Below are 23,713 nucleotides of genomic sequence, written 5' to 3' on the forward strand. Positions count from 1 at the left end.
ATAGAATCCATAGTGGATGAGATTTTCCTCCTTTAGTTCTGAGACCTGGTTAGTATTTTAAGTTTATTCCTGATGAAATTTACATTAGTTGATCTAGATTTATGTTGACATAAAAATGCGGATACTCAAAATTTTTACATATTGCACTGTTTGCTACCTACGTTTGTGCATAAAGAAAGGGTTGGCTCTTGAGGGATTGGTTCTTCTCATACTCCCAAAGTTATAGGGATTCATTCTCAGGCAGGTTCAGCAACCCTTAAAGAGAACTGATCCTTTATGATGTGAAAAAAGGCTAATAGAAGTATTTTGGATGAAAATCTTTCTATGTAACTGAGGTTTATACCACAAAATTCTGTAGTTCACAAATTGTACTGTGTACATGCTGCTTTTTAAATTCAGTACAGCTCTATATGTCCGTGTAGCATCATTCACTCCTTATTTTACTTACAGAATACTCTTGCAGCGAAGATACTAGTGATGTTTCCCAAGAGTGTTCGTCTCCCAAGCTGTTTGCTGTTACTAGGTGTAGTTCCTCAAATAAATCTGGTACTCCCCTGAGTACATTGGTCCATAGCTCTGATTCTGGAAATCACCGAGAAAGAGGAAAAATACCTGGTAAGGATGAGCATATATGTCCTATTCATTTGGCTGAGAAATATGAATATGGGGGATACTCTTATCTCAGTAAAGAGCCCAGACCCTCTGAGCCATCTGAGCTTTTACAGGCAGCAACATGGAGGCTGTTTTGAGGCTGCTCAGAATCCAGACTTAAAGAGGGTTTATTTCATTAGAAGATGTAAGCACCTTCACTGGGGGTTACTCAAACTCCTTGTTGACAGACACATTTCTTTAGTAGGGAAATCTTCCAGAAAATGCTTCATCCATTTTCTAGCAAGGCATGTCCTTTTAATTCTGAAATTGTGTGATTCTATAATGCCTATGGCACTAATATAAGTGACTGTGCTGAATTTAGCTGGTTTGTTTTTTTATAATACTCCAACAACAAATCAATATCATGGTTTGATTTTAGGAAATGGAAGGGTGCTTTTGGCAGGTATTTCTTTAAAAGAAGTCAGTCCTGGGACAGCTAGGTGGCGCAGTGGAGAGAGCACTGGCCCTGGAGTCAGGAGGACCTGAGTTCAAAGCCAGCATCAGACCCTTGACACTTACTAGCTGTGTGACCCTGGGCAAGTCACTTAACCCCAATTGCCTCACCAAAAAAAATAAGCCAGTCCCTGAAACCATTTCCTTTCCCCCTCCACTCTTTGCTGGTGCTAATTGTCGCACCATTGGTTGACTAAATTTCTCCTTACTTCCATCTCATTGAAATTTTTCTCCAAAGGTGACAGAGGTCATCTTGTGACTTTACATACCAGATTTGGGCAGTGGAACAGCAAATGGTTAAATTTTATCTTTTGTTCAAGCATCTTATTATAATGTGAGATCCTGGAGATACCAAGCAGACCTCCTGACAAATCACAACTTGAGGTTGATAAGTTCATCTAGGTTCTGTGACTTGAACAAAGGATATCAACTCTTTATGATTATGTTGACATTTTCTAAATCATTTACTAGTTGAAAATACAGCAGTGTTGAGGATTGTTCATACTAGTCCTCTCAGGGATGACAGAGAGAAAATGGGGCCCTCTTAGCATTGGAAACAAGAGGGACTACACCTGCAAATGTATAAATGTTATCTGAGCTTCCCCTGCCTTATAGGAGGTATAAAATTCAAGTAGGGGCCGCTTTTTAAAAAAAAAAAGTGTTAAGGGAAGGGTCCCCTTGCCTGGAGATATGGGGAACTGTGGGTATGGAACATTGCACACCTTTTTACACAGAGTCAGAGGTGGCAGAAAATTGCTTTTGCTTAATATGGGTTTAAGTTATTTTTTCTTTGTTACCCAGGAATACTGGGGGGTTTGGAGGGAATGATATGTCCTAGAAATGACTTTAGTATAAAAATAAAAGACCTCAATAAAACTTTTTTTAAAAGAAAGGGGGTGGGGTAGCTAGGTGGCACAGTAGATAAAGCACTGGCCCTGGATTCAGGAGGTTCTGAGTTAAAATCTGGCCTCAGACACTTGACACTTACTAGCTGTGTGACCCTGGGCAAGTCACTTAACCCTCATTGCCGCACAAAAAAAAAAATCAGGAACTTCTGTGTTTGTAGCCTTTTTATAGTGTTAAATTATGTATGACTGTTACATCTTGTACCTATATAAAAAAACACACCATGATTTTATAATTTTTGATAAATTAGATTGTCAGAGCCTTACTGTGAACCAGAACCCAGGTAAGTTGGCAGTGAGTGAGGTAGAGGGAGAAATTTGGAGTCACAAGAAAGAAAGAAACTCTTTTCTGGAACTGTGGACAGTTAAGAGACCTGGCTTATTTAGTCCTTGCTCTCTCAACTCACTAGCTGTGTGATCATAAGCATTTTGTTGACCTTCCTGAGTCTTAATTTTCTTCATCTATAAAATGGGGATATATCTCAGTAGTAGATATTTTTATAGTCAGCTAGTTGATGAAGTAGAATGCTGGGCCTGGAGTTAGGAAGACCTGAGTTCATTGTGGCCTCAAACACTTCTACTAGCTGTGTGACTCTGGGAAAGTTGTTTAAACCTCTGTCCACTTCAATTTTTTTCACTGTAAAATGAGGATTATAATAGCCCCTACCTCACAAGGTTATTTGGAAAATCAGAGTAAATACTTATAAAGTGCTTTGCATAATGCCTTGTACATAGGTGCTTTTATAGAGCTGGTTTGTGGATAATATATGAGAATGTATATAAAGTACTTTCTTAACTGCAGAGTGATATATAATTGTAAAATTGATTTCATAGAGTTGTAACAGCATAGTAAGTATTCACTCTTTCCTCCAACAATATTCACCAAGCTGTTGCATGTCTTTACACATATGCCACAGAAGAAGATAATGTGAGTGACTCTTCTTCAGAGAGTTTTTTCTGGAGTGATGAAGACTGTAGCCATGATATTGATGTGACCACTAATCCAGATGATGATCCTGATGGAGAAGAAAACTTTGACTTTGAAATTGTCCGGTGTATTTGTGAGGTCCAGGAAGAAAATGACTTTATGATTCAGGTATGTGGATACAAATTGTTTTTTAGAATAAGGTTTCACTGATATCTTCTGGTTTTTTATGTCATCGTAGTTATCCCACAGATCCTTCCCCCTCCTAGAGAGTCATACCATATAACAAATAGTATTTGAGAGGGGAAAAAAATCAGCATAATTCACCCATACATTGAAAAAGTCTGCAAACAGGTGCCATGTGTAACACCTGTGGACTTCCCACCTCCATGGAGGGGGTGGGATGAGGGTGTCTTCTCACATCTCTTTATTCAATTCCTGTAGTGAGTATTGAGGGATCAAAGATAGTGATGAAGCAGACTCTGCCTTAGAGGGTTATATTAGTGTAAATGGGGAGTGACTGCTATAAAGGGCTCTCTTATGCTGGGTGTGATAGAGCACACCTGTGCTCCTTGTTAATAAGGAGGTTGTAGCTTGAGCCTAGGAGTTTTGAGCTGCAATGAGACAAAGCCAGTTGGGGTTTTGGACTAAACTCAGCATTAACATGATGATACCCAGGAGCAGGGAGCAAAGAGAGGTTTTGCTTTGTGACTCTTCCCTTCCTGGTAGAATCCTCCTTTGACCCTCCCTACCCCTGCCTGTTTCTGTTGAATGAGTCATTTCTATGGAAATCTCTGTGTATGTTTATCTCATATGTTTGTGTTTGTTTAGTCATTCAGCCTTACTTTGTTTAGTTAGGTAACAATGAGGGTCATCTAATACCTATTCTCCTCATCTAGTTCTTTTTTTTAGATATTATCCTCACTCACACCATTTATGAGAAATAATGGCAAGTTTTGCACCCTTCCTCTTCATTTTACCCTCCTTTCTCTTTCCCTTTTTTAAACCCTCCACAACCTTAAAGTTTTCAAAGGGTAGTTAATTTTAAAGAGTGAGTTAATTAGAATTAGTTCTGTTCGCATATCCTTTGACCATTCATCAATTGGGGTGGTTCTTATTCTTATACATTTGATTCAATTCCCTATATAGTTTAGAAATGCATTCTTTATCATAGAAACTTGCTGCAAAGATTTTTTCTCAATTTCCTATTTCTCATCTAATTTATTTATTTATTTATTTTGGTGAGGCAATTGGGGTTAAGTGACTTGCCCAGGGTCACACAGCTAGTAAGTGTTAAGTGTCTGAGGTCGGATTTGAACTCAGGTCCTCCTGACTCCAGGGCCAGTGCTCTCTCCATTGCACCACCTAGCTGCCCCTCTCATCTAATTTAACTGCGTTGTTTGTGTAAAACCTTTATAGTTTTATGTATTCCAGAGCATCCATTTTACTTCCTATTATCCTATCATTTACTTGATTATGAACTCTTTTCCTATGCATAGATGTAACAGGTCATTTCTTCTACACTCTTCTAATTTGTTTATAATGTCATCCTTTATGTTTACATTATATACCCATTTTAAGCTTTTCTTTCTATCTGCAGTGTGAGGTGTTGATCTAGTTTCAGCCAGACTACTTTTCCAGTTTTCTCAACAGTTTTTGTTGGATGAGTTCTTGCCTCAATACCTTAGATCTTTGTGTCAAACACTAGGTTGCTTTGCTTGTTTGCTTCTGTGTATTGTGTACCTAATCTCTGTTCCACTAATCAACTTCTTTTTCTTACCCAGTATGAAATTGTTTTGAAGATTTATAACTTTGTAGACCTGGTGTTGCTAGGCCTCCTTCCTCCTCACTTTTTTTTCCCATTAATTCTCTTGATATTCTTGACCATTTGTTAGTTTAGATGAATTTTATTATGTTTTCTATTCACAGAGTAAGCCTATAGGTTGATTGGTATGGCACTGAATAAATAAATTAATTTAGGTGATAGTGTCATTTTTATTATATTGGCTCAGCATACTAGAACAACTAATATTTCTCTAGTTATTTAGATCTTTCCTTAGCTGTGTGTCTTAGCAGGTCAAGTCGCAAATATTTCATGCTGTCTGTAGTTATTTTAAATGGAATTTCACCTTTTATATTTACATGTTGAATTTTGTTGGTAATATGCAGATTTGTGTGGGTTTATTTTATATCCTGGAATTTTGCTGAAGTTGTTAATTGTTTTAATTAGTTTTTTAGTTGACTTTCTAGGGTGCTCTAAGTTTACATCATAAATGATCTGCAAAAAAGTGATAGTTTGGGTGTTTTTTACTGTTTGCCTTTGTTTAATCTTTCAATTTCTTTTTCTTTTTTTACTATGCTATGGCTAGCATTTCTAGTACAATATTGAATAGTAATGGTGATAATCAACATCTGGAAAGGCTTTCTAGCTTATCCCCAATGTAGATAATGCTAGCTCTTAGTTTTAAATAGATACTCCTTATCATTTAAAGGGAATCTCCTCTATTCCTGCTTTTTAGTCTATGTGTAGTTGCGTGTGTGTGTTAAACAGAAATGGGTATTGTAATTTTGTCAGAAGTTTTTTCTGCATCTGGAAATAATATGGCTTGTTATAAACCTGGTCTATAGTGTCTATATGTCTCTACATATGGTATATATATCTAGACTTTTCTTATGTTGAACTAGCCCAGCATTCTTGATATAAATTCAACCTGATCATAGTGTATGATCTTTGACATTCATTGCTATAGTCTCCTTACTAATATTTTAATTGATATTTTTTTGCATTGATATTCATTAGGGTTTATAGTTTCTTTCTCGTTTTTCAGGACCATTTTTATGTCATAGAAGGAATTTTGTTGGACCCTCTTTTGTACCTGTTAAAAACAGTTTATGTAGTATTGATATTAATTATTCTATAAATGTTTGGTAGAATTTGCTTGTAAATCTGTCTGGTCCTGGGATTTTTCTTTAGGAATTAATTTATAGCTTGTTGAATTTGTTTTTCTAAAATAGGGTTATTTCAGTTCTTTATTTCCTGTTGTTAATCTGGGGAATTTTAATTTTTGTAAATATTAATTTCATTTAGATTAAGTTTTATTGGCATATAGTTGGATGGAATAGATCTTATAATTGATTTTATTTCTTCTTCATTAGTTGTTAATTCACTTTTTTTTTTATGTATAAGGTATTTTATTTTTTCCCTTACATGTAAAGATAGTTTTCAACTTTTGTTTATACAAGCTTTACAATTTCAGATTTTTCTCCCTCCTTCCCCTCCCTCCCCCCCTCCCCTAGACAGCAGGTAATCTGATATAGGTTATATCTATATATCTCTATACATATACATATATATATATATATATACACACACATATATATATACACATAATAACATTAATCCTATTTCTGCATTAATCCTGTTACAAGAGAAAAAATCAGAGCAGTGATGCAAAACCTCAAAATAGAAAAAAAAACAAAAAACAACAGCACCCAAAACAAAAGAAATAGTATGGTTCAATCAGCATCTATACTTCACAGTTCTTTTTTTTTTCTTCTTGGATTTGGAGATCCTCTTCTATCATGAGTTCCCTGAAACTCTTCTGTACCATTGCATTGGTGAGAAGAATATAGTCCATCACAGTAGGTCAACACTCAATGTTGATGATACTGTGTACAATGTTCTTCTGGTTCTGCTCATCTCACTCATCATCAGCTCACGTAAGACCCTCCAGGTTTCTCTGAACTCCTCCTGCTCATCATTTCTTACAGCACAATAGTATTCCATTGTGTTAATTCACTTTAAAAATTTTTGATAATAATTTGATTTTCTTTTCTTTTTTAAGTCACTAGGTAATGGTGACTTTTATATATATACATGTGTGTATATATATGTATTTTTGTTTCTTTTTTTTTTTTAATTTAGTGAGGCAATTGGGGTTAAGTGACTTGCCCAGGGTCACACAGCTAGTAAGTGTTAAGTGTCTGAGGCCTGATTTGAACTCAGGTACTCCTGACTCCAGGGCTGGTGCTTTATCCACTGCGCCACCTAGCTGACCCTGTTTCATTTTAAATAAACTACATCCTAGTTTTATTTATTCAGGTTTTTTTGGCCTTCAGTTTTCATTAATCTCTCCTTAGCTCTTCAGGATTTCTATTTTGGTGTTTAATTTTTTTGTTAAAATTTTCTAAATAAAATAGATTACAGTAGTGATTTTTTCCTAATTTGTTGGTTTTCTAGGGTTTTTTGGTTTGTTTCATGCCCAGTATGTTGATCTGGTTTTTCTCTTTTATTAATATCTTCAGGGATATGAAAATTTCCCTACATATTACTTTTGTTGCATCCCACAAATTGTAGTATGTCATCTTGTTGTCATTATCTATAATGAAATAATTGGTTCTGTTATTCATTCTTTAACATAACCATTTTTTAGGATTGTTACTTAGTTTCTATTTTATTTTCAATCTTTGATTCAAAAGTCCTTTATTGAATGTAATTTTTTCCAGTGCTTTATTGCTGTTTGCTCATTGCAGTCATGTCTTACTCTTCATGACCTCATTTGGGATTTTCTTGGCAAAGATGAGGAACTGAGGCAAATCTTGGTTAAGTGACAGATTTGGTTAAGGGTCAGATTTGAACTCAGGAAGATGAGTCTTCTTGATTCCAGGCCAAGCATTCTATCTACTGTGGCACCTAGATGCCCTATTTCATATTCCATTATGGTTAGTAAAAGACACACTCAGCATTTCTGATTTTCTGCATTTATTTGTGAATTTTTTATGCCCTAAAATATGTTCTTTTTTTTTGTGAAGGATCCATGTCCAGCTGAGAATGATATGTTCTTATCGTTCCCATTCAATATTCTTCAGAGGTCTATCATATCTACCTTTTCTAAAATTCTATTGAATCCCTTATTTTTTTGGGGGGGGGGCAGGGCAATGAGGGCTAATTGACTTGCCCAGGGTCACACAGCTAGTAAGTGTCACGTGTCTGAGGTCAGATTTTAACTCGGGTCCTCCTGAATCCAGGGCTGGTGCTTTATCCACTGCACCACCTAGCTGCCTCCCTTAATATATTTTTTATGTTTTTGTTAGATTTTTCTGGGTCTGAAAGTGGTAAATTGCAGTCTCCCATAATGTTTCTTTGCTTTATGTATGCCCCACTTCAGTTTAGCCTCCATACAACTCCAGAGTGATTTTAAATTAGCTCTCACCATATGACTTCTCTTGTGAGTCAACTCCTATTTGCCTCTAAGATCAATGTTAAACTTTACTCTTCAAGTTTTTCACGACTTCATATCAGTTTACATTTCCAGCTGTATGACACATTACTCCTTTTCTGACACTGTATGACCTAGCCATACTGACTTTGTTACTGTTCTTCATATATTATGGAGACACAGGATTTTACACTGAATGTCCTCCATGCTTAGATATAAATTAGAATGCACTCTTTCTTCCTTTCTGCCTCTTAGTAAACCTGTTTTCTATCAAAACTCAGCCCAAGCACAACCTTCTACTTGAGTCCTTTTCTGATCCCCTTAGCTTCTGTTGCACCTTCCCTTCTGAACTTTAGCACTCAATTGTGGTTTACTTATTTCATGTATGTTTATCTCTCTAATGAAGTCATACATTCCCTAATGGAGTACTATATTGTGTACTTTAATATACTTAATTAATGTTGAGAACATTGAAAACCTTTTACTAGTTGATTTCTCTTCCCCTTCCTCTTTGCCTCCCCCCATGTTGGCTGATTAATAATTTGCCCTTAAGAATGAACAGAAATGAGAAGAACCTGTGTGAATGTTGTCAGATTAGCTGTGAAAGTCTTATTTGTTAATAAATAAGTCTATGAATGGTATAAGGGGAAGGCTTCCCAGATTGGTTGTCATTAGAATATATTTGACATCTCTGCATTCTGACTTTATTGCTTAATTTCTGCAGTGTGAAGAATGTCAATGCTGGCAGCATGGAGTGTGCATGGGTTTGCTAGAAGACAACGTGCCTGAGAAATATACCTGCTATATTTGCCAAGATCCTCCAGGTATAGATTCCTAGGGTTACATATTCAGGATGAATTTCTCAATATTTGTATATATACTCAGTCTCAGTTTTTGAGGAAGGAATTTTTGTGAGTGCTTGTAGTGAGCTAAACTTTATTGGCATGAAGCCAAGCCTACTAATTAGTAATTTGTGACAAATTGGAATTTACTGGAATTTATATTAGCTTAGTCATCACCTTCGGAGAGAATACAAATTAATCATGTCATCCAGATTAAGACAAGGCAGAAGAGGGGGCAGCTTGGTGGCTCAGTGGATAAAGCACTGGCCCTGGATTCAGGAGGACTTGAGTTCAAGTCTGGCCTTAGATACTTGACACTTACTAGCTGTGTGACCCTGGGCAAGTCACTTAACACACTGCCCCACCAGAAACCCCACCCCCCCCCACCCCCAAAAAAAGACGAGGCAGAAGAATGTCTATAAAATTTAGTCTTGGGGCAGCTAGGTGGCACAGTGGATAGAGCACTGTCCCTAGAGTCAGGCGGACAAATCTGGCCTCAGACACTTAACACTTACTAGCTGTGTGACCCTAGGCAAGTCACTTAACCCCAACTGCCTCACCAAAACAAACAAACAAACAACTTAAGTCTGTGGCATGTCATGCACAAACACCACACACCCACACGTTTGTGAATACTTGGAAAGTGATATATTTTGTTATTAATTTAAGGTGGCCATTGTGAATCAGTGTATCCACTTGGCAAATCACTTTTGGATCTTTGGCTCTTAATTTCCTTTTGTAAAATGAGGGGGTGGAACAGTATGATCTGGCAGGTTAACTCTAACTCCAGTAGCACATAGTAAGCACCTATTTAATGCTTTTTGAGTTCTGTGCAATTCTGGAGGGAAGGTCTGGGATGGTCCTGAGTTTGAGTTCTTTAATACAATAAGGGCCTTAGCTGCCTCTCTTGCCTTAGGGCACTCAGGTCATTCTAACTCTGAGCCCCTTTCACTTTGTAAATCCCCCTGCTTCTAACTTTCCTCTCCTTACTGCCACCGCTGAACCCTTGTGTTTCTCTCTCACTGACCTTCTATCTGTCTGCTCCGTCAGTCTTATCTTCGGCCTTTCTTTTCTCTGCTCCTAGTCCTTTAGCCTTCTCCTGCGTTCTTGTAGGCCCCTGTCTGTTTTCTTCCCCCCCATAATCTTGTCAGCCAGCCTCCAGTCCTCTTCTCAGCCCCCTTTCAGTCCTCCTGTCTGCCCCCGTCTCTGGTCTGCCGCCCTCTCTTTTGCCCCCCCTCTAATCTAATCCCAGGTCTATGTACACCTTTTCTTCTCTCCACTCAAATCTCAGGGCTTCCTGCACCCCCACAGACCAAACTAATCCTCCATGGGGGCACGCTTGAGCATCATGTGCCTCAGCACAGGCTACACCAGAGCCCAGGCTTGGACGAACCTGGGATCTCTCAGATACCTCTGCTCAGGGCAGAGGGAGCTGGGGGCTTTTTTTTTCCCCAGCTGTTTGACCTGGCATCTTGTACAGCCCATGGGGTTTTTTGGCTCAACTGAAGCAGAGGGGGAGGGGAACCAGCACCTCCCACACAGAAGAGACCCTGAGGGCCTAAGGTTTTCTAATCTCAGCCTAAAGGTAGGGTCCCCAAATCAAAATAAATTTCCACAGTTTTAAGTGGTCTCTTCTTTTTGCCCTCTCTGCTTCTTCACTTAGTGATCTCATCAGCTTCATTGTATCTAATTACTATCTTTATGTTGATGATCTTTTTTCTTTTTTTAGTGAGGCAATTGGGGTTAAGTGACTTGCCCAGGGTCACACAGCTAGTAAGTGTTAAGTGTCTGAGGCCAGATTTGAACTCAGGTACTCCTGACTCCAGGGCCGGTGCTTTATTCACTGTACCACCTAGCTGCCCCTTATGGTGATGATCTTAAATCTACCTGTCCTGTTCTGACCTTCAGCTGCGTTTCAAACTGGACTCCAATAGACATCTTAAACTCAAGATGTCCAAAACTAAACTCATTTTTCTCCCTAAACCCTCACCACCTTCTCCTTTCTCTGTTACTGTAGCAGGTAACACCATCCTCCTAGTCCCTTTAGCTCACAACCTAGGTACTATAGTCAACTCCTCAGTGCCTCTCACTCCTCCACCCCTGTATCCAGTCTGTTGCTAAAGCCTGTGAATTTCACCATTGCAACATCTTTCAAATACAGAACTTCCCTCCTCTGACACTGCCACCACTCGTGTGCAGGTTTCTCATCTCTTCATGCCTATACTACTATAGAAACTGTGGGATCTGCCTATCACAAGTCTTTCCCCACTCTAATCCATGTTCCTTCAGCCACCAAAGTGATTTTCCTAAACTATAGATCTGAGTGTGTCACTCCCCTACTCAACAAATACGAAGTCCTTTGTTTGGCATTTAAACCCCTTTATAACTTCACCCTGTCCTGTGTTTTCTGGTCTTTTTATATCTTACTCGTGCCATGTACCCTCTGATCCATTGACACTGGCCGCCTTGCAGTTCCATGAACAAGATGTTTATCTCTTGGCATATTCTTTGGCTGTGTCTAATGCCTGGCATGCTCTCCCTCCTCATCTCCATCTCCTGCCTTCCCTAGCTTTTTTTAAGTCCCACCTTCTACAGGAAGCCTTTTCCAAAACTTCTTACTTTTGGTGCCTTCTCTCTGTTGATTATTTCCTATTTATCATATATGTGTGTGTGTGTGTATATATCTATATATCTATATCTATATCTATATCTATATCTATATATAGCTTGTTTATACATATGTGTTTAATTGTTGTCTTTCCCATTAGATTGTGAACTCTTTGAGAATAGGGACTGTCTTTTGCCTCTTTGTATTCCTAGTGCTTCGCATAATGCCTGGCAGATGCCAGTAGGTGCTTGATAAATGATTTTTTAAAAATTTTCAATATTTAAAATTTAATTTTCCCAAATTACATGTAAAATACAAATTTTGACAATAATTTTTTAAAAGTTGTGTATTCCAAGTTCTCTTCCCCCCTCCCCCCAAGAACTCAAGCAATTCAATATAAACTATACATGAGCAGTCATGCAAAACATCTGCACATTAGCCAGGTTGTGAAAGAAAACAGAAAAACAAAACTTCAGATAAAGGAACTAACAAAAAAATTATGCTTTAGTCTATATTCAGACACCATCAGTTCTCTCTCTGTAGATGGATTGCATTTTTCATAAGACCTTCAGAGTCGTCTTGGATCATTGCATTGCTGAAAATATAACCAAGTCATTCACAGCAGATCATCTTATAATATTGCTGTTATTTTATAAAGAGTACATTTCACTCTGCATCAGCTCATGTAGGTCTTTCCATGTTTTTCTGATAGCATCCTGCTTGTCTTTTTTTTAATAGTAAATTACATTTATACAGTACTTTAAGAGAGATTTCCTTACAATAAACCCATGAGGTTGATTGTTGCAACAACAGTAATAGATAACATTTATATAGTACCTTATACCTGACTGAGAATTTTCTTCACAATAGCCCAGCAAAATAAGTACCATGTTTTGTCGTCATCATCATCATCATCATCATCATCAATAATCAATCAATCAATCATCCTCAATGATAAATTTTTTTTTTTAGTGAGGTAATTGGGGTTAAGTGACTTGTCCAGGGTCACACAGCTAGTAAGTGTTAAGTGTCTGAGGCTGGATTTGAACTCAAGGACTCCTGACTCCAGGGCCGGTGCTCTATCCACTGTGGTACCTAGCTGCCCCTGATAAATGATTTTTGACTGTCTATCTATGACTCCTGATGATGATAGGGTCCCTAGGGGATATGTATCATTTCCCCATACAAACAGTGTATCCTTTTAACTGCTGTGTTAGAACTTGCTGCATTTTTTTTCTTTTTTCCTGGACGCTTTGTATTTTAGCTATGATGTTCTTGGGAGTTTTCATTTGGTATTTCTTTCAGGAGATGACCAGTGGATTATTTCTCTTTCTACTTTGCCCTTTAGGTCTAAGGTACATGGGCTGTTTTCTTTTAAGATTTCTTGAAATATGACATCTAGATTTTTTTTTAGGTCATGGCATTTAAAGAACCCAGTGATTCTTAAATTTTTTTGTCCTTGGTTTGATTTTCTAGGTCAGTTTTTTTCCTGTAAAAAAACAACTTTTTTCCTCTATATTTTCAGTCTTTTGACTTGTTTTGATCTTTCTTGTCTCATGGAGCCATTGGTTTCTATTTGACCCATTTTAATTTTCAGGGAGTCTGTTATATGGTCAAGGTTAATGTACTTCTTGTTCCAAGCTGTTAATTCCCTTTCCAATTCTTTCTTTTTTTCTCATTTCATTTCCACTTTTTTCTCAAGTGTTCTCATTTCATTGGCAGAAACATTTGGACTTTATTTTTAAATTCTTGCTTCAGTTCTTCTAGAAATTCTCTTTGAATTTGTACCTAAGCCATGTTTTTCTTTGAAAACTTTGCTTGTAAATGTGTTGGAGTTATTCTCTTTTTCCTGGTTTATATCTTGAGCTTCCCTATTAGTGCTATTGGGTTTTTTGTTTGTTCATTCTTCTAACTTCTTGACTTCAGACTTGTTGTTATGGCCAGGTTCTGTGCACTTCTGGAGGGAAGGTCTGGGATGGTCCTGAGTTTTAAGTTTTGTGTTATATTCCAAGATCTATGGGACAGTTCAGTCTGGGGCCCTACAAACTTTCAGTGCTCCCCAAAATAGTCTCATCCTGGGTAAAATCTGATAGCTGTTTCTCTGGTCTCTGCTCTGCCATTTCCTCACTCCGGTTTTGGTCAGAACAACTGTAGACAGCTACTGGACTTTGCTTTTATCAGCCATCAGGAAAATTACTGGTTCACAGTCATAGAATTGTAAGTTCCCTCTACTCTTGAATTCCTGCCATGGCTATTTCTTTGTAGCCTAGCTCAGATTCTGTTACTGAAACCCAGTTCTTCTACTGTAGTGTGAAACCACTCCCTGCGGTGGTTCTGTGGTTTCTGAACTTCTTTTTTCTCAGAATGTTGTCCAGTTTGATGTATGATTAAGCTCCTTCTATAGTATGTCCTTGAAAAGGTTTTCATATTAGGATGCCAATAGCTAAATTAATTTAGATATTTAAAAATTATGTAATTCTTAGAATACCCTGCTCCCTTTTGTTACCCTGTTGCCTTTTTTTACAGAAGTGGAATGGGACTTCATGGGATAGAGGGGTATTTTGTATTTTAGTTTGTGTTATGGGTTGCCATTGTCAAAAGTTTCTTCACCAAGAGCCTCTGCAGTTGGAAAAAAGAAATATGTATGTTTATAAGAGATAGGAGTTTACTCACATAGTGATAGCAGGGGATAGCTTGCAAACTCCATAGATGTCAATGCCTCTGGGTAAAAGGGTAGAGGAAGTGAGAAGGGGACCATCTTTGGAAAACTTGCTTAAAGAACCTAGAGAAGTACCAGATATCAATATCATTGGAGGCAGTACCCATATCATTGCAATCACAGATACGTTGAAGTAGTGCAAAGAGGGTTTCCTAAGTGATTGGGTCAGAAGGAGTATTCATGATTGGTGTTATTCAACTGAACAAGGGAATCCTAGTTAAAGAACTTTGATTTTATGACTTTTTGGGCAGATCTCTTGACCAGTATCAAGATTCCTTAGCTTCTCTTACCATCCTAGCCCTGGAGGTACTAGGAAATATTTCTTCCCATAGCCAGTATTGGAACGTTTGTTTGTGAATTATGCATAAACAGTATTGTCCCCATCCCAGTCTGTGTTTCTGTACATACCTCCGGTATTGGAAGTGTTGCATTTTAATCACTCTTCATTCTTTCTTCAGGTCAGAGACCTGGTGTAAAGTACTGGTATGAGAAGGAATGGTTAAGTCATGGCCACATGCATGGTTTGGCATTTTTAGAAGATAATTATTCCCATCAGAATGCCAAGAAAATAGTTGCCACTCACCAGCTTCTTGGTGATGTGCAGAAGGTGATAGAAGTTCTACATGGACTGCAACTAAAGATGAGAATTTTACAGTAAGTATAAAGTGGCTTTTTGTAAACATTTGAGTTGGCATGTGTTGGAAGTGAAAAATATTATAAAAGCTCTCAGAAAAAGAATTTTAGAAATGGAATGGTCAGGGAGAGGTAAATTGTGACCCTGGCCTATGTTTGTTTGAATTGCTGTAGTAATAGCATGGGTAAAATTGTAAAGTAAGTACAGTTATATGTTTCCTATGACAGTGGTCCCCTTTTTGGTGGGAAGGTTTCATATTCACTGAAATGACTTTTTCCCCCTAATTTGTAAATAATATTTTGTTAAATTAGGTGTACTTAGGGATAATAATAGCACCTGCCTCCTAGGTTGTTGAGAGGAATAAATGGGATATTTTGTAAAATGCTTTGCAGACCTTAGAGCACTATATAAATGCTATTGTTACATGTTGTCTTTCTTTGAAATGTCAAAAGACTTGTAATTTTAATTTTGGGGTGATAAAAATGAATTTAAAAGCATGCTGATGTTTACACTTTGTCATGAGTAAAGATTTAGGGTAGGGGGGTAATCAGGGTTAAGTGACTTGCCCAGGGTCACACAGCTAGTGTCACGTATCTGAGGCTGGATTTGAACTCAGGTCTTCCTGACTCCAGGGCCTATTCTGTATCCACTGCATCACCTAGCTGCCCCAGTAAGGAACAATTTAACTGTTTTCTTTGGAGCCATGTATATGAGGAAGTATAGGATAAGTGACATGTAAATTAACCGTTGGGGTTTTGCATATTGCTGATATACCAGTTCACAAGTGTCACAGAGTCTATGTAATCAGTAACAGAAAATTTTAAGTGAATTTTTATTTGGAAAGTTTGGTTTTGGACAAAGGATTCTGTCCATACTTTCCAGATTAGGTTACATGTAGGCTCTTCTCTCAGGCTTGTATATGTGTAATCTTTATGACATGGGATCTCTTTGAGTTACTCTAGAGAACTTTTCCCGATTATTCTCCCCTCAGGAGCAAAGAGCACCCTGATTTGCAGCTGTGGTGTCAGCCTTGGAAGCAGCACTCCGGGGATGAGAAGTCTCATCCCAAGCATGTCCTTCACCTTGAAGATAAGAGGAAGGAAGATGTGCCGAGCTATAGAACTTTCAGTGGGACAGTAGAAAAAACACTGCCCTTTCCTTCCATGGAAGAGTCTTATATCACCAGTGAACACTGCTATCAGAAACCCCGAGCCTACTATCCTGCTGTAGAACAGAAGCTGGTAGTAGAGACCCGAGGGTCAGCTATGGATGATGGTGTTAACCCCATACGGGAGAATGGGGATGATGTGTTATCAGAAAGGTTTGGGTGGGAATTAGATCAAGAAAAAATCAAGCTGCAGAATGAATTGAGACATACTTACTCAAAGGTATGTTTGTATCTCTTGAATTTTCTCAATATATATGTTTGTGTCATATGAAATTACCTACTTTCTTCTTATGGTTAAAGTTTCCTCAGATCCAAATATGTTGTTCAATTTGTTGGGGTTTTTGTTTGCTGGTGTTTAAACTGAGTTCCGGGCCAGTGAGTGTGAGTGACTTAGAGTCTTATTAGAACATGAGAGTTGGAAGAGACTTCTGAGGCAGTCTAGTTCAGCCTCCTTCATTGTACAGATGAAGATTCTGAGTCCTCAGGATGGGAAAGGGACTTGTCTAAGGCCACACAACTAGTTTGTGACAGAACAAGACTAGACTCCACTAACTTGAGGTCAGTCTCTCCTTTTCCTTTCTTAAAAGGCTTCAAGGGTTACAGAGAGAATAAGAAGCATTTCTCTAGGGCCCAGGGCTAGGACAGGTCATTTTTAAACTTTGTGTGTGGGGTTTTGTTGTTTTTTTTTTTTTTTCTTGTGGGCCAATGAGGGTTAAGTGACTTGCCCAGAGTCACACAGCTAGTAAGCCTCAAGTATCTGAGGATGGATTTGAACTCAGGTCTTCCTGAATCCAGGGCCAGTGCTTTATCTACTGTGCCACCTAGCTGCCTCCAGGACAGGTCATTTTTGTAAGTTCTTCCCATTTCTCTGACCTTTGGGTAAAGTTGTAGTGACCAGAGTTGACTCTTGCCCTATGAGGTAACCTAAAGTATCACAAGGGAACCAGGTTCTGTCTGTCTTAGGAAGGGGAACTCATAAGACAATCAAAAACTATACCCATATTTATTCATAGAATTCAAATGATGTCCTTTTTCCAGCTTTTGAAACAAGTATTTGAGGAGGGAGGGATCAGGGCTTATGAATGAGCCATGCAGTAGTAACACAGTGTTGTCCATCTTTAGGTAAGGGAGTGTGCTTCTAAAAAGGCCCCCTCAGAGGAAGCCCCCACACTGAAGCTGTTGGAAAAAGACAGGGAGGGAATGGTGAATGCTCAACTCCAGTGGCAGTTTAACCTGCTCACACATGTGGAGTCTCTGCAGGATGAAGTCACACACAGGATGGATTCCATCGAGAAGGAGCTGGATGGTAAACCTCTCTTCTTTTCAGAGATCCCTGGATCACAGACAGTGCTTTGATCTTGTCTTCAGACTCTTGTGCTTGCTCTTTCCCTAAACAAACACACACAGACTCCACAGGCTTTCTTCTGTTCCTTTCTCATTGGGGAATTCAAATTCTATTTCCAGTTCATGGTGCCTTTTCTCTGTCTAAACAGCTCACTCGACAAGATGTATAAAGTGCCCACAATATGCCCTGCACCACACAAAAGAAACATTTAGTACTAAGTGCTAAATGAGTGAAAAAATTTCCTGAGGAATAAGGCATGGTGGAACCTGCCTATGACCCCAAGGAACCGGAAACTCAAATTCCCCAATGTGGAAGGGCCAGATAAGAGCCTGTGGACCCTATGCATTTATGTTTGTTTAGGGTAAAGTGCAGGAACATAGTAGTCACTTAATACATCATGTTGAGTTGGAAACATAGAATCTTTAGGTCAAGAACATCAGCAATTGAAATTTTGAGTTATTTTCTAGTAAATCAGTGCTGTAAACAGTGAGACCAACATGCGTGGAATACCTACTGAGTAACCTGTAAGTGCATGGTGACTATAACTTTGTAAGTATTAAGGTGTTAACCAATTTGGCTTTATTAAGGAAAGCCTTCTTGGAGATTATTCTTGAGCTGGGTTTTGAATGAAATGGTGGTTTTCAGTTAATGGAAATGGGGCAGGAATGAGCTTGACTGGAATGGAGAGAGACAAACTGGGAATGAATCATTGAGAAATGCATTGCCCAAGCAACATTGTAGTGTGTAGGAATTGGTCAAAGGAGGGGGTAGAATGAGGTTATGATTATTGTGCAGTATTTTGCTTGGGAACCCAGAAATGTATTTCATGAAATCTTAGCTCAAAGGATGGTCGGCCAGTCCAGGTAGGATTTTAAGCAGGGCAGTAACATAATGAAAGTGGTAATTAGGAAGATCAGTGTGATCCTATTTAGGATAGATTGAAGTAGAAGGTGGCATGACCAGATAGAAGGCTGTTTCTCTGTGATTTAAGAGTTAAGGTAGTGAAGGTCAGGACTGGGGTTGTGAATTACAAATGGAAAGCAATGGGATTTACATTTGAGAGTTGAAGGATAGAGTCAAAGAACATGCTTATAAAGGCATCTCATCTTGTTCTTTTAGGTACAGAATTCTTTGATGTCTGAAGCTCCTTAACAATACATATTTTTTAAAAGGGTTTGACATTGATGTGTCCTTGTATGGCTGTAGTCCTGAGAAGTGATCTGAATTTCCCTGGTTAGCACTGGTGTTCCAGGTCAGAAGAATAATTAGAGGCCAGTTATATCCTCTCTGACAATCACTTTTATTGGTCAGCTCAGTGCACTTGAATTAGTCACAGAAATAATATGTTAGACCCCAGAACCAAGCAAGGAAATGGGAGTTGGATAGAAAAAATAGCACATTATGAAGCATAAACCTAGAGTCCACAGATGACATTGATATTCCCATTTCTCTGCAGAAGGTGCAATACGTAGAACATCAAACCCTGGATTCAGCCTCCAAAAGAGAGGAAAATCTTTTTTGCAAGTGTCCTGGATGCTTCAGATCAAGCTAATTTGTTCTGTGCTGAGGAAGTTTTATTGACTTCACCAAAATAATCTTTCTTTTGAGCTACTGGGAGAAAGTAGATCATATGACTTTCCTCCTTAGTCTCATATTACACTTTTGTGACTGCATGTTTTGTATTATTCTAGTTAATGGTGGTTTTTAGTGTATATGTCTGTGTAGACTACTGTAGACTAAGAGCTCCACAAGGACAAGGATTGCTGACTCAATTTTTTTCTCTCTCTGAGCATATAGCATGCTGTTATGTGCCCAGTACTACATATATGATTGAATATGCCTTCCTGCTTTGAGTTACCTTCTAAGTGCAGCCACTTCTTGGGGAGCAGGAGGGGAGGTATAAAAGATAACTCTCCCTCTACCGGCCTACAGGACATAAGGCAGGCTTGTTCATTTTAAAGTATAATGAGGCTTATTCATCAATTCAGATTATATAGTTGCACTGAGTCAGCTCTCTGGAACATCTGGGAAAAATTAAAAATGTGATCTGCTCCCTTCAAGGACCTTCATAGTCTAGTATATCTACATGAAGGCCCCATAAGTGAGAAGGGTACAAATGACAGCAATATGACACTAGTAGCAATGACATTGGAAAGGTACTGGATTTAAAGGCAGAACTGAAGTTCAAATACTAACTAGACGATTTGCAGTACTTTATGTGGAGGATCTGAAATTATAGGTCCTAGGTTTAATCTGGATCTTCTTTCTTGCTTAAGCGAGCAAGTTACCTAACCTCTTGTGCTTTAAAATGAGGAATGGACTATAATCAGTCAGGGCTTCTTAACTTCTTGTTTTATGGTCTTTGGTGTCTCTCTCTCCACATACACAAAACACACACACACACATCTCTGTATATGTGTATGTATATAGTCTGATTCCCTCATTTGAAAAGGGGCCCATAGGCTTCACCATTAGTTTATGGACCTTTTCTCAAAATAATGTTTTAAAACGCATATAATAAAATACATAGTATTATAAAGGAAACCTTTGGAGATGTGGTGTTGACTACGGGCCTTGGGTTAAAAAAATCCATTGACTGGATGATCTATAAGGCCCTATATTTATATCTTAAGATCCTTGTGAGTTAGAATCAGTGTTCTAGGAATTCAGTGGGTTGACTGCTGTTAGAATAGCTAGAGAAATCTTCAGTGAAATGGTGGAACTTGAGCAGGAGTAGAAGAAATCGAATAGATGGAAAGGCAAAGGAAATTCCAAACAGAAATAATGTCTAGAGACAGGTGGGAATGAGAACAGTTCAACAAAAGTTTGTGTCTTTGTATGAATGAGGGGAGATGGAGAGATGACTAAATTAGCATATTAATGAAGCATAAAACTGTCATAGGTGGCATTGCAATGAGATTCAAATTGGGGCTGTTTGGGTACTCTCAAGGGACCTTGAAAACCAGATTAAGGAGTTTGGTGACCCCATAACAATGGGTGCTTGATAAATGCTTGTTGATTTGAGTAATTTTCCCCTTAATCCTAACAGAAAATGTTCATGTGCCAAGTGTAGAAAGTTCTAAGAAACGTTTTGGCATTCTTAAGGAAATATTGAAGGCTAACTAGGTGTATCTTTTTGTCTTTTGGACACAGTTCTGGAAAGCTGGTTGGATTACACAGGAGAACTGGAGCCACCAGAGCCATTAGCCAGACTCCCTCAGCTCAAGCATTGCATAAAGCAGCTCCTGACGGACTTGGGAAAGGTGCAACAGATTGCGCTTTGTTGTTCCACATGAGACTGACCTGAGCACTGCCCATTCACCATCACTGGGATATCTGTAGGAGGCTCTTTGTATATTTAAACAAAACTAGAATACTGAATGCATGGAACATGGATTGACTTCAGGGATCCAGGCAGAGTGTGGTGGACACAAAGCAGGTACCTTACTCACATCAAGGCTCCTGAAAGCATGGTGTTCCAGTCTACACAGGCTTCAAGAGCAGGAAGGCAAAGAAGAAATGTTAGGATTCCCTCCTTACATATAAATTGTTGAAAAGAATAATTCTTTTTTTTGCACAAACTTCACTTTAAATCGTGCCACTGATAAAAGGGTAAGAGCCAAAAATGTTTGTTTGAAAATGGTTGTAAATCCCATTCTGCAGTTTATTTAATTGACTTGTGTTTCAGATTGGATCATAATAGCCTTCCTGGTTTCTGTCTCACTATTTAATCAGTGGGAGTTGTATTTTTGAGCTTTGTGAGAATGTTCTTTTTATGACTTAACTGTTATATGGAGGTTAAATAGGACAGGCCCAAAGCCTGCACCAACTACTCTAGATTGCTACAATAAATGACCATTTGGGCTGTAGTCACCCCCTAGTAAATGACTGTTTTAGTTCATGTCTCTAGCATGAATGACTTACTATATGGTACTTAAGAAAATCAACTTAATCTGAGCTTGTTCAGTTCCCAAACCCAGGTTGTACCTGGTTTTTTGCTTGCATTAGGGCTAACAGGCTCCTTGGGGAGGAGCTGGGGTCTCACTGCATGTGACCTATGTTAGGTATTCCAAATTGTAGCAAGGTCTGTAACCCAGGGCAGTGTTTTCTATCTACCTTGTTAATATTTGATAGTTCCTGTTCAATTTTGAAATGTAAATTTTTTTTCAAGGCTATAAACTTACTGTAAAGATTCGTTACAAAAATGATGCTCTTTGGGGAGTCAGCTTATTTTATATATTGGAAGAACTTGGACCCTATGCACCCTACATAAGCCTCCCCAGAGATTCACCTTTAATAGTGTTTCCAGATACTCCACAACCCTTCTTCCCTTTTTAGAGAAGCAATTCTTTTGTTTGTTTGTTTTTTGCAGGGCAGTGAGGGTTAAGTGACTTGCCCAGGGTCACACAGCTAGTAAATGTCAAGTATCTAAGGTCGGATTTGAACCCAGGTACTCCTGAATCCAGGGCTGATGCTTTACCACTGCGCCATCTAGATGCCCCCTCCTTCTTCCCTTTTTTTTAAAAAAAAATTACTGCAACATTAATTTCTAGGTATGTCTTATTTTGTGAGATCAAGGTGATTATGCTGCCTAAATTCAGGTACAATTCCATTTAGTACCTTTGAGAATGTTGTGTTTGTATTACTTTTGCAGCCATCAATAACAGTCCTTATATCTAATTGTGTTCCCTATGGTGCAGTGCACGGGAATCTTCTTGTGCTTTTAGATCTTCTTTTCCCCACTGTTAGTTTTGCTCATGATTATACCACTTAGACATCAAAAGCACACTTGTCCATTAGCATTTGAGTTAATTAATGGTTTATGAATCTGTAATATTATATGCTGCAAATATTTACTATGTAAACTTGAAATAGTCAACATCTTAATAGGAATGGTAAGATCTGCAATGAACCTTTGGGAAAGGTCCAGATTATTTAACATTGGAAATGAGGGCCTTGGGAAGGATGTTTCTTAATTCACAGTAAAATAAGTATGGAAGCTGTACAGCAGAGAATCTCAGTGCCTGCGACACTTGGAATAAAGCTCATATGACTCTGCTTTTAAAAGTCTTTCCCATTACTAATGCTGCTGTATGAAGAAATGCTTATTTAGTATATTAATGACATTTAAATTATAATTAACTGGACAGCTGTTTCAAAACCAAGATGACTAAAAGGAAAACAAAATGAACAGCTGTTTTCAGAGATTTCTTTTGCAAAGTTCCATCATAATACCAAATATGGGTTATTTAGAGGCCTCATTAGTAAGCTAACATTGAAGGTAGTTAATTGGATTGAAACGGGTTAGATTTTTTTTACAGAGCTGGGAACAGAAATGAAGAATTCCTGTTGAATTCTGCCAAGTGGCCATTTTTGCTTTATTCTGCTGAATAATTTTGAAAGGAAGTAAAATTCCATTTCATTTAATTCTGTTTGTCAAGTAGGAAGGTCTTCCTGAGAAGAGGCAACAAAAGCAAGGTCTTCTTAGAGGGATTTTACTCACCTGAAGACTTACAGTAGTATATCATCCCTTCTCAAGTTTCCTTTGGAAGAGGGTTCTGTTTTATTATGTGTACAGGGATAAGGGCCTCCATCCCTCAAATGCTGGACCAAGCTTCGTTAATCTAAAGTTGGAGCACTGGAAACAATTACTGCTGTTACCCGTAGCTATTGTACATTACCTAAATTTGAGTTTTGTCTCTTTGGATGAAAGCTATCCTCCTACTAAAATTGCCTTGGCAGAAGCAGTTCTGGTTTGACTAAATTTTCTTTCTTTAAATCAGTGATGGGTGAATACAAGGTAGAACCTTGATAAGATGAGCCAACATTGCACTGTGGAGATGTAACTGTTTGTTTACGCACTATTAGAATGGAGGGCACTGTATATAGATGTTTTGCTTTGGAGCAATATTTACAAAACATGCAAACCTCTTTATCTGTGTTTGGAAAAAATAAATAGGTTTTTGTTGTTTTATGTATTAGTGCTTATTTGTTTACTATCCTACCACATGAACTCCTCAATAAAACACTAGAACTAATCACTAACATTTTCTGTAAAATAAGTTTTTGCATAAAGAATCCTAATGATCACATAAAAACCATACCAATGAAATCATGACTCCTCCAGAATATGCCATACCAAAGGAGAGATGGGTTGTTGTTCAGTTACATTACAACTTAAGAATGCAGGCAATCCATTTGAATCACAAAGGGAGACAAGAATCCTTTTCTGATTAATAATTTA

General features: G+C 38.2%; 1 protein-coding gene across 4 annotated transcripts in view; it reads left to right on the top strand.

The window, feature by feature from the left end:
- The window catches only part of PHF20 (PHD finger protein 20), a 116,657-nt gene extending 93,214 nt beyond the window's left edge, over positions 1-23,443 (top strand). For 2 of the 4 annotated variants that reach the window (XM_043981493.1, XM_043981494.1), the window contains 7 exons: positions 451-615; positions 2,927-3,105; positions 8,878-8,977; positions 14,781-14,976; positions 15,948-16,344; positions 17,247-17,430; positions 20,623-23,443. In XM_043981493.1, the coding sequence (XP_043837428.1) occupies positions 451-615; positions 2,927-3,105; positions 8,878-8,977; positions 14,781-14,976; positions 15,948-16,344; positions 17,247-17,430; positions 20,623-20,765 (1,364 nt within the window). In that variant the 3' untranslated portion in view covers positions 20,766-23,443. The remainder of the gene's footprint in view (positions 1-450; positions 616-2,926; positions 3,106-8,877; positions 8,978-14,780; positions 14,977-15,947; positions 16,345-17,246; positions 17,431-20,622) is intronic. The other 2 variants (XM_043981495.1, XM_043981496.1) reach the window with 2 other exon arrangements.
- The last annotated feature ends 270 nt before the right edge of the window (positions 23,444-23,713 follow it).

This window comes from Dromiciops gliroides, chromosome 2 (genome assembly GCF_019393635.1).
Source record: "Dromiciops gliroides isolate mDroGli1 chromosome 2, mDroGli1.pri, whole genome shotgun sequence".
NCBI lineage: Eukaryota > Metazoa > Chordata > Mammalia > Microbiotheria > Microbiotheriidae > Dromiciops > Dromiciops gliroides.